Source organism: Papio anubis, chromosome 8 (genome assembly GCF_008728515.1).
Source record: "Papio anubis isolate 15944 chromosome 8, Panubis1.0, whole genome shotgun sequence".
NCBI classification, from domain to species: domain Eukaryota; kingdom Metazoa; phylum Chordata; class Mammalia; order Primates; family Cercopithecidae; genus Papio; species Papio anubis.
The window spans coordinates 138,060,162-138,071,251 of NC_044983.1; the positions used below are offsets into that span (position 1 = coordinate 138,060,162).

The window sequence follows — 11,090 nt, forward strand, 5'->3', positions numbered from 1 at the left end:
AGGTCAAGAGAGCCTTGTGGGATTTTGTTCAGGACCTGAGTATGTCTATTCCAATAATGCATTCTGAACTGAGGGAAATAAGCACTGGATGGGTTTCGGGACCCACTGGATCCACAGTGAGATGGACCTGAGCTAAAATTCCATTAATCATCTGAGTTCTATAATCCCTTTTATTTGGGCTCTCCTGACATTAGTGTCAATTCAGAGCCTGTATTTAGAAATTCCTGAGAAGTCTGACGATTGCCTTTTCCCCAGTGCAAAGTCACTCTGGTAAAAGGCTGTGAGTCTCTTTGGGGCAGGATGTGAGCAAGATTAACAGTATAAATTGTTGGCAGTGTCGTGGGGTCTTTCCTCAAGAGGAACTGGCCTACCCTTTCATTCAAGCAGTTCTGGGTATGTAAACTGGCTCAGTGTGGGAATTGATTCAGGGACCATGATTCTGGCTCAATTTCTGTCCACTTGACTCAGAACTCCTGTGCTTATACAGATCAAATAAGGATTTAGTGGACTCCATATCTATTTATTTGGCATCTAGGAACACTGTGATCAACTAGACAATGCCATTTGCCTCTGCCAGGCAGACTCTTCTGAGTGCAGCTTTGACCATGCTGTTCATTACTGCAGCCATACCAGCTTATCTGGTTATTAAGGGTTGCCACATGGCCCTGCTGCACCCCTCCCACTGCAATTATTTCCACTGCCTTTACAGATCCAAGTTAAGCGACAGCAGTTCCCACTATAATGCCTGACCTACAGAGAAGAGTGCCCACAGAGCTCTTTAAGGATAAAAAAAAAAAAAAAAAAACTCCCTTCCCAAATTTATTTCTGACAGTCATGGTGAAAGATGTGTCCTTGGGCCTCCAGAGATGGGTGACCTCCGTGGATTGGCGCAGATCTTGTATGATCAATCTGCTTTATCATTTCGATCTCCTTCAGGCTTTGGATATGTTCCTCTACGGTGAACTAAGATTGTCCTGGCATTCATTTCGTGTGGGCCATCTTTTGTTCATATTTCAGCCAACTAACCAAACTATTAGAGCCCGTTTCTAACTCTCAAGCTATCCAGAAGCTCTGCTTGGAGGGCCCATATCAATTTATTCAGCCTGAATCTAACTTTTCTTTTGTTCAACCATGATCCCACCCACTTAATATTCATTTCCATTTGTGTTCCCCTGATGCATCTGCATGTTTGGAAATGGCACATGGTTGTTTTAGAGTGTAGCACAGCTCCTCCTGGGTCACACTTTTACCTCATCTTTTGGGGCCTGCTGGTACTTAAGTGAAGCTTTAGGTCTAGAAGGAAGGAGAGATAGTGGAGTAGGTTCTGAGACAAATCAACAGTGTCTTACAAGGCAGCTCCCTCAGGGACGCCATTACAAGTTCTTCAGGCAAAGCAGAGTTTCTGCAATCCTCAGGGACACGTTCCCCTGTGCTGCCTCAGGCTTGTGCTCTTCTTCACACAACACTCACACACTTTTACCTAGGAGAGTGAGAAGACTGGAGCTGGGGAATTCTTTTCCAGCCAGAGGTGGACGTCTCCAAGGATAACTCTTAAGGAAGAAGACAGCCCAACAGTCCCTCTCTATCAGTAAAAGGGCTGAGATATGTGAGCAGGGCTCTTTTCCAAAAAAGACTGTGCTCTTTTCCAAAAAAGACCCTGCCTGCTATGTTGGATATCTGGGTTCCAGCTCCTCCAAACCCTATTGCCAATCCTTTTTTTTTTTAGAAGTTCCACTGCTGGATACATGTACAGGAAAATTTTCAGAATATGTGCAAGAAAAACTGCAAAATGCTATTGAAAGTGAAAGCACCCATACCAAAGAGTCCCCAGAGAGCTTCTTTATTTCTTTCCATCATGTGAGGACACAGTAAGAATGTCCTATCTGTGAATCATGAAATAGACCCTCCCCAGAGACCAAATCTGCCAGCACCTTGATCTTGGACGTCTCAGGCTCCAGATCTGTGAGCAACAAATCTCTGTTGTTTCCGAGCCACCCAGTCTGTGGTACTTTGTTGTAGCAACTTGAATAAACTAAGACAGAAGATTGGTACTGAAAAATGGGGGTGCTGCTGGGTAATTGGATAGAGGCTAGAAGGGTTTTGAAGTGCATGCTGGAGAAAGCCTATGTCACCATGAGCAGGCCCTGAAGGATGCTTCTGGTAAGGGCTCAGAACAAGAGGAGGAGGGCTGTAGAGAAAGCCTCCATCTTAGAGAATATCTAAGTGGTCAGGGACAGAATGTTACTAGAAATATAGAATGTAAAAGCCATTCTTATGGGATCTCAAACAGAAATAAGGAACATGTTATTAGAAACTGGAGGAAAGGTAGTCCTTGTTGTGAAGTGGCAAAGAACTTGGCTGAATTGACTTTACGTCCTAGTGTTTTATGTAGAGTAGAACTGGTGAGTAATTAAATAAGATATTTGGCTGAAGAAATTTCTAAGCCAAGTGTTTAAGGTGCAACTTGATGCTCTTGAATGTTTATAGTAAAATAGAAGAAGCAAAAAATAAATTGAAGATGGATTTTTTATAATCAAAAGGGAAGCAGAACTTAAAGATTTGGGAAATTGCCAGTCTGTCCATATTGCAAAATATGAGAAAGCATGCTCTGGAGAGAGCACCAAGGGTGTGGCCAAGGGACCATTTGATAAGATTATTATAGATCAGCCAAGTGTTGTTCACCAAAACAATGGAAGAATGACCGGGGAGGCATTTTAGAAATAACTGGGGCTGCCACTCTCACTACATACCCAAAGCGCAAGAGTCTGGGGGGACAGAATATTTTTAAAGGATGGACTGCATTTTTCTGTAAAACCTTGGCACTCACTCCCTTGTGCTACCTCAAGGCTCTGCTCCCCAGATGCTGGAGTTCTGCTCATTGACTACCCCAGGTGGGCTCCAGTGAGCTTATGTGTGTCATGTGCCACAGTGGCTGCCCCTCCAGAGGGCACAGGTAGTAAACCTTGGTGGTGTCAGCATAGGGTCATTTCTGCTGGAGTGAAGGTTGCATGAGCTGTGGGTGTGGAAGCCTTCACCTGGATATCAAGGGATGGAGTGGCCCAGAACTTCAGGCACAAGACTGAGGCAGAGGGCTGCTGTGAAAGCCATGCCTAATGGAGCCAGCAGAGCAGGACAACCCAGGATCCCAGGCAGGTGGAGCTACCCGTGCCTGATTCCAGTCTGGGAGACCTGCAGGAATGCAACTCCAATTCATGAGAGCTGCAAGCCAGGCTGCACCCAGCAAAGCTGTGGGGGCAGAGCATCCTGAAGCCCCAGGAGAAACAATCCCTGCACCACCATGTTCAGAAGATGGAAAATCCAGTCAAAGGAGATTATTCTTGAGGCTTAAGGTTTAATGCTGTTGGTCACATTCAATTTTGGAGTTGCTTGAAACTTGTTACTCCTTTCTTCTTTCCTGTTTCTCCCTTCTGGAATGGGAATGTTTATCCTATGCCTCTCCAACCACTGTATTTTGGAAGCACGTAACATGTTTGATTTCATAGGTTCACAGTAAGAACAGCCGGACTCAGGATAAGTTGTACCTTGAGTCTTATCCATATTTGACTCAGATAACATTTAAATTACACTTTGGACTACAAATTTAAAGTTGATGCTAAAATGAGTTAAGATTATTTGGGGTTATGGGGGAGAAATGCATGTATTTTGTATATGAGAAGGATGTAGATTTTAGAGAACCAGAAGCAGAATAGTTTAATCTGAATTTTTGGGTCTGCCTCCAGAATCCATAGGCTGAAATCTAATCACCAAGGTGATGGTAATAGCAGGGCAGGGCCATTGAGAGGGGAAGGGAATGCAGGCAGTGGCCTCTTGAATGGAATTGGCATCCTTATAAAAGAGGTCTCCTGGAACTGTCTTGCCCTTTTCCCCCATGTGAGGAAAGAGCAAGAAGGTTTCACCTGTGAAACAAGAGGTGGGTCCTCACCAGACACAGAACCTGCTGATACCTTGATCTTAGCTTTCTAAGCCTTCAGAACCAAGAGAAATAGAATTCTAATATTTGTCAGCAACCCAGTCTATGGCATTTTCTTAGAGCAGCCTGAATAGATTAACACCAAGAACTCTACCTAGGTGTGCTCCCAACTTGGGGCACTTCCTCTCCCTGTACTGGCTGAGTCCTGCAGGGCGTCCTGGAACTACTGACCACCACTGGAATGATGCCATAGGCGTTTCCCCTTTCATGGGGGAACAAACGCTCTGATCCTCATCAGCCACCAGGAGCTGGCTGCGGTTATCTTTACCCTGACGAAAATCCTTGGAGATAAAGACAGTCTGGCTGGGCGTGCACTCAACCTGGGTGCTTTCTCTCCCTGCACGGGAGAACTGTGGAGTGGCCCGTTCAGGAGGGGTCAGCTCTCTCTGCTGGATTAGGAGCACAGGAGGCCCAAGGCAGGTTCATGTTGGGAACTGCAGCATCCCTGTGCCCACCCCAGGTCGTGGCACATGGCATGGCTCCATATCAACCAGAAAAATGAGTGAATAAAAGGCATCTGAGTCCTTGTTGGCCCAATCCTGTCTCTCCTGTTGCCAGAAACATTTCTGGAACCACCCAGACCCGCGGCTGTACCGCCACAGCATCCTCAGGACCTTCCCCAGGGGACAGCAGGGAAGCAGAGGACTAGCTCCTTTGCACAGACGAGTCTAGTCCATGAAAGGGCAAGGCTGGGGCATGGGGTTGACTTACGATCAGCTGGGAATACCGTCCCTCAAGACTCAGTTGTATCACTTGAAAGTGGGGATGTGTCAGGACAAGTGACCACAGGGGCCCTTTTACTCTACCTGGGACCCTGTTCCAGGTGACAACTTTCAGAGAGCTCAGGGCATGCTCGAGCTGCACAGGAGGCAGAGCTGCAGGAGGGAGCCTGACTGCACTCTGAGGTGCTGGGATCCCGCTTAATGACTCTGACACAGTCTGCCCAGAGGCCGTGGCCAGGGGAGAGGAACAGGGACATGTGAGAGTAGGCAGGAGGGCAAGGGACAGAATCACGGTGCCCTTGCATGGCCACACAAGGAGCCTGGAGCCAGCGTTGGGAGGGGTAGAGTCAAGCTGTCCAGAGGGCACTGCTTGCTGGAGAAGGAGCCGGGTGGGGCTGAGGACAAGGCCAGGCCCTGCCAGCAAGATCGTCCCCAGCTGTGCCCTGGCCTTGCTGTTTGGTAAACCTGGAAGGCCCCAGTCCTGCAGGCCCTGGAGAGTTCCATTTATGCAAGAGCTGGCTGGACAGAGGGGTGGCTCAGGACGCTGCGCACGTGGGAAAGAAGAAGGGTGGCCTGGGGTCAGGCAGAGGGAGGCTGGTGGCCAGGCTGGGACCCTAGGTGCAGAGGCACGATTAGTTGATCGCTCTGAAAGTGAGGAGGGGGAACGTGCCGGGCCTCAGTATGAAGCTGTAGACCATCTTTATATCCTCTTGGGTTAGTGTCTCCACCTGGAGGTGTTTCAGCACCTAGGACAGAGGCCGGGTTTCCATCTGGCCTGGTCAGCAGCCCATGGACCTGGGGCAGCTTCCTCCCATCCTCCCAGGTGCAGCAATTATGCTGAAGGGGGAGCAGCAGCCTGGGCCCCAACCTGTCCCATTCCTGACCAGCCCCATCTTACAGACCAGGCCCAGACTGAATCCTACCCAGGTCTTGCCCAAGCCCCATTATCCTGTACAGGCTCCACCCCACTCCCCTAGTCCCCACCTCACTGTTTAGAAGTAACCTCACCCAGACCCTACACTGTCTTGCTCAGCACAGACCCTCCCTGGTCACGCCGACCTCAACCAGCCAAGGCCCCATCCGGTTCCCAGATGTCAATCACACCATGCAAGCCCCGCCCCCAGGGTGCAGGCCCCGCCTCTGCTGCCCAGGTCCCGCCCCCGCCCCCGCCCCCGGCCTGCTCACATGGTGCAGCAGCAGCAGCATCTCCGTTTCTGCCAGGCGCCGCCCCAGGCACTGGCGCATGCCAAAGCCAAAGGGCACGTTGTGGAAGTTCTTTCCAGAGCCCCTGATGTCTAGCCAGCGCTGGGGATTGTAGCGCTCAGGCCTCGGGAACAAGGCGGGATTGCGACCCAGCGAGTAGAGGAAAACCTGCACCAGTGTCTGCGGACGGTGCAGAGCGGGGATCAGGGAATGACTGGGGAGGGAGGTTCTCAGCTGAAGGGGTGTGGGGCTCACTCACCCCAGCTGGGATGTGGTAGTTCTGAAGCACCAAGTCTGAGCTCACCACTCGCTCCAAAAACAGACCCACAGGGTAGAGCCTGAAGGTGGGGGCATCCACAGAAAGGGTCCTCAGCTGGACGGGGCTTCCCGTGCCCTCTGCAGCCTTCCTACCCAAGAGCCCGCTAGAAGTCCCCGGCCCACGGGAAGCCCAGGTCGTGAGGAAGTGCTTCCTGGCACCTGCTGAGCCCGGCCAAACCTCCCCTAACTTGAGCAGCCCCAAGCCCAGAAGGACATGCCCCACGTTAATCCCAGGGCATTGAAGAGACATTGCAGAGGAAGAAGAGCTCCCTGTCCTTGAGGGAGAGGAAGAGCAGGTGCAGGGGGAATGGGCTGCTGGGTGACGCTGCTTATCAGCCCAGCTTCTGTCTGCCACCACCCAGTGGGGGCTGCTCTCCAGCAGGGGCCAGGGCCACAGGGAAGGCTCAGCTAGCACCCACCTCAGGGTCTCCTTGAGGGCCGCCCGCAGCAAGGGCAGCTCGGTGGTTGCCTTCTGGGGATGTTCACTGATGCTGGCGGCGGCGGCCAGGCTCTCCTGGCGCAGGGCCTGCTGCACGTTGGGGTTCCGAGCCAGCTCAAAGAGTGTCATCAGCAAGGGAAACACAGTCTGTGGGAGCCACGGCTGCAGGGTCAGACCTTGCACAGGAGGACTCAGCCCCCGGGACACCCCTCCCAGGACAACCTCCCTGTGAGGGGTGGAGACACGCATGCCCTAAGCATGACAGAGCCCTGGGGCCCAAGACTTCAAATCCCAGTTCCCATCCAAACCCCTTTCCCTGAGTCCTCCAGAGAAAGGAACCCCCATTCCAACCAAGGCAACCTGCAAATGTGTTTATCACATCACAATATCAAGGAAGAAATGTGGGGCCCGTAGCCTGGGGATGGGGCACGTGGGTGCCATGTGGCATTGGCAGGCAGTGTCTGGGAACCAGACTTGGCATCACCCTCTCTGGGTGGGGCTGGTTGCCGGCCTGACCGTGTCCACGCTCCCTGCAGTGAGTTCCATAGAGTTGGCCTTGATGGCATCTGGCGACAGTTCCGCATTCAACAGGAGTTCCGCCACGATGCTGGTGTACTGCTGAGGGCGGCTCAAGGCCAGTTCCTGATAGATTTTCTGGATACAGTTGTCACCTGTCCAGGGAGCGGGACACAGCCCTCAGACCTTGGTGCTGGGAAGCGTCCTTCAGTGTCTTCCTCCTGCCCAGCCTGTCCCAGCACACGAGTCTCCTTGCTCTCACACCAAATTCTCCGAATCGGCCCAGCCCAGCCCCAGACTCACACCGATCTCCCTGGCAGGAAGGTGAGGAATCCCCAGCCCCTCCCTGTGGCCTCCATTCCCCGCTGAGTGGTAGAGAGGGAGGGTGGGCCCCATGGTGTCCCCTTCCCTTAGCTGCCTGGGTCCCTGGCCTCACCGTACTGGAAGGCTGGTCCCAGGCCTCAAAGTGCTCCTTCCACACCTTGGGGCTGGTCAGCGAGACGGGCTTCTGGGCATGAACATAGGCTGGACGGTGGTTGAACCTGTGACTTCCAGGGCATGGAGGGAGCTCAGGCTGGCAGGCTGGGGCTGTGACCAACCAGGCCAGCAGCTCTCCAAAAGAGCTAAGTTGCTGGCTGCGGGAGGATGAACTGCTGAGCACAAGGAGAGCCCCACAGGCCTCGGGCTGCCTCCCCCACTCCCCTCAACCCCAAGTACATCCTGGCCACTCCAGGGTCTTTGAGGCTGGACCTTCCCACCTGGCCCACAGCCTTCTATGGTGTAGTGGAAGATGCTGGGCTGGATGTCCCAGGGTCCCTTTGTCCCAGGCGTTCTGCAGCACCTTCTTCCTCAGGGCCTGGGAGAAGTCACAGCACAGCATCCACCATCGGGAGAAACCTCTGCACAGCCTTGGGTGACAGCACATCTGGGTTCCAGCCTTGTCCGATTGAAGCGCCATTCAGGCCCATTCCACAGAGGCCAGGGCCAGGCTTGTGAGGCCGCCCAGGCTTACACAGGCCCCAGGCCCGTATCCCATCCTCCCTTGTCCCGAGGGCTCGGCCTGCAGGGGGCTCACTGGGGGGCCTGAGCTGCCTGTTTGTGTTCGAGCTGCAGCCTTTTCTTAGAGCAGCCTCCAGGTGCTGGGCAAAGGCCACTCAGGTCTAAGCAGTGGTGAGACGGTAGCTTTTGCCTGCAGGTGCTGATGGGGTAACTGAGGTCATTCCTGGGACCTGGCACCCCGAGTTGGGCACCACCTCACCCATGCAGGCCCTCCCTGTGGTGGGTGGGGGAGGGATTTTCTGCAAGAAAGGAACTGACCCCTGTTGTCAAGCTTGCCCTCCTCACCCACACTGTGTCCTGAGGGGAGAGACTCTGGCTGCCCTCTCCTCCCCGCCCTTCCCTGTCCTGGGCACAGTGCCTCTGGGGCAACAGCTCCTGTGAAGTGTCTGCATCTTCTGCAGGACAGGAACCGAGCTCTGTGCTTCATGCCATCCTCACCCACAGCCAGAATGCGTTGGGGCTCCATGGATGCCCCCAGGGAATGGTGGGGTAGACTTTCCCCTGTCAGCCAACTTTCTACAAAACTCCTTTATGTCCAGCTGGCTGCTGTCCCGAGTTGACAGTGATGACAGGCAGAAGACGCACAAGCACACGTGTGCCCATGCAAGACCTCAACACACATGTGTGAAGAGACACATGTACACTTGTGCACAGACACTACACCCATGCCGGCACCTGCACATGCACACACAGAGACACCCGTGCACACATACCACACCTCATACATGCACACACAGACACTTCTGTACACGCACATGCACACATGGCACATGTGCATATGCAGGTACAGAGGAACACACAGCATGTGCACAGATGCAAGACACGCACACACACAGGAGCACTCTCCTTCCTTCTGTTATGCATACCCAGCCTCCTGGACCTGCCTTCCTGGGTCCTGACTCCCACCCAGATGTTGTCTATAGGCCAGCCTCAGTGAAGGTTCCTACCCATGGGTGCCCTTTTACCTAAATCCCGCTATTCCCAAGAGCGTTATCCTCCTGCCGTGGAGTGGGGGCTGTTGCCACTGTGACAGCCTCGTCCAGTCCTTCCCCCATCCTAATGGCAACATCCCTGCAGGTGACCGAGTCCAAGCACCAGCCTCTCCCTGTCCACCTGACCAGGCACCATCCTCCCCACGGGCCAGGAGAGGATGGCCCTCTCCACGGGCCAGTGTCATCAACCGCCCCACCTCATGCCTTGCTTCTGAGAACAATGGAGCCACCAGCCACCTGCGTCCCCACCTGCCTCCTGCCCAGGGCTGTCCCCATCAAGAAAGTTTGCTGGGACAGCAGGGATCACGAGCACCCTGAGGCAGGCTGCAGCCCCGGTGAACACCAGGCTCAGCACTCACAGCCTGTGACCTGGGCCAGTGGGAGTCCCCTTCTCAGGGCCTCAGTTTTCTGACCCGTGGGAAGGAGAGTCCTCAGCCCGCAAGAGAAAGAAGCTGCCGAGGTCGGTGCAGAGCGGGTTCTCGCTACACAGAAGGGCTCATTGCTCTGCGTTCTCTCCTCTGCAGAGGTGCCCGTGCCCATTTCTCCACCACTGTCCTGCTTCCCGCAGCTGCAGGGCAGACTTGACCCCACAGGATGGCCATCCTCCGGGCTGGGTGCTAACCCTCACAGCCCACCACAGAGGCCCAGGGCGGATGTGTTTTCAGGTCCTGCCTCTCTTGCCTCCTCTCCGTGCCCAGGCTGCCCACCCTGCTCCCAGCTCTCAGCTCCCTACTCGCCCCTCACAGCAAGAACATACACATTTGTGCCCACGATGTTGTCTGCTTAGGCCACCCAGGGCTCCAGGCTCCTCCGTCGGGTTCAGGCCTATCCCACCTGCTGCAGCTTCTCCACGTCCTCTGGCAGCATCCACACACCATGCCTGCTCCTCCCAAGTCATACCTGTGGGGCCAAGCACAGGCCCTGCTGGACGAGTCTCGCCTCCCCCTGGTCCCACTCTGCATTCCCAATCCAAGTGTCTCCTGTCACCCTCCTGGCTCCAGGATTAGCAGCCAGGTGAAGCCCTCCCTGCTCAGGTCCTTGGAACCTCCCAACTTTAGTGCCTCTGAGTCCCTGCCCTCTCTGCAGCGAGCTGGGGTTTGCTCTGCACCATCCCCTGCACTGGCAGAACCACAGACCAGCACGTGCTGCACTCCCTCCCATCCTCAAAGGATGCAGGTGCCAGGGCCTGCTGGGAACAGCACCCAGTGCTATTGTGTGTGCCCGGCAGGGTCCTGGGCAGCAGGGCAGGGGCTCTGGTGTTCCCAGCGAGGAGCCAGGAGGGCTTTACCTGAAAATGGGCCCCAGCTCCTGGAAGGTTGGTGCCTCAGGTGCAGGTGCTCATAACCTACTCCCTCAGATCTGCAGCGGCCTCAGCCTGTTGCCTGGACACCGGGGCATGGCTTCAAAGGGCAGCACTGTCCTGGGGACCCGGGTGGCTCTGGTGCCCAGTGCCCGTGCCCTTTGTAGGGACAGCCAGGGTGCTGCCATGCACACCTCTGCCTTTGCTCTCAGTGCCATTCCAATGCTCCCTCCACCCCGTTCAGCTCCAGTTCTTTATCTTGCTGGTGCCCTGCATCGGAGAGGGATCACGTCATGGGAGAACTGGCCCTGGACCTGCCTGAGAAACCGAGGGCAGAGGTCAGGGCTGGAGGCCCGAGGACTGATTGAGGGTGCGTGAGGGTAGACGGAGGGGGGTGCGGAGCAGGGGGGAGAGGGGAGGAAGGACTCTCCCTCCTCCTCCAGGGCTGAGAGGAGCAAGATGGATGGGGCCTTTATCTTATCCAAGAGCCTTGGATTATTCATCTCCTAGCAAGGTTCATAGCAAAAAACAAGGGAATGAGTTGGCATTA

At 54.5% G+C, this 11,090-nt stretch overlaps 1 protein-coding gene across 1 annotated transcript; it reads right to left on the bottom strand.

The window, feature by feature from the left end:
* Positions 1-4,888: 4,888 nt before the first annotated feature.
* On the bottom strand, positions 4,889-10,887 carry LOC101002490 (cytochrome P450 11B1, mitochondrial). The gene is given in 18 exon segments (XM_031669798.1): positions 4,889-5,459; positions 5,899-6,096; positions 6,176-6,254; positions 6,654-6,820; positions 7,190-7,344; positions 7,626-7,640; positions 7,643-7,684; positions 7,687-7,824; positions 7,960-7,996; positions 7,998-8,058; positions 8,060-8,121; positions 8,123-8,178; positions 9,994-10,024; positions 10,027-10,109; positions 10,112-10,140; positions 10,529-10,562; positions 10,565-10,596; positions 10,598-10,887. Coding segments are annotated over 18 exon segments (1,494 nt in total). The 5' UTR covers positions 10,759-10,887; the 3' UTR covers positions 4,889-5,345.
* Positions 10,888-11,090: the final 203 nt, after the last annotated feature.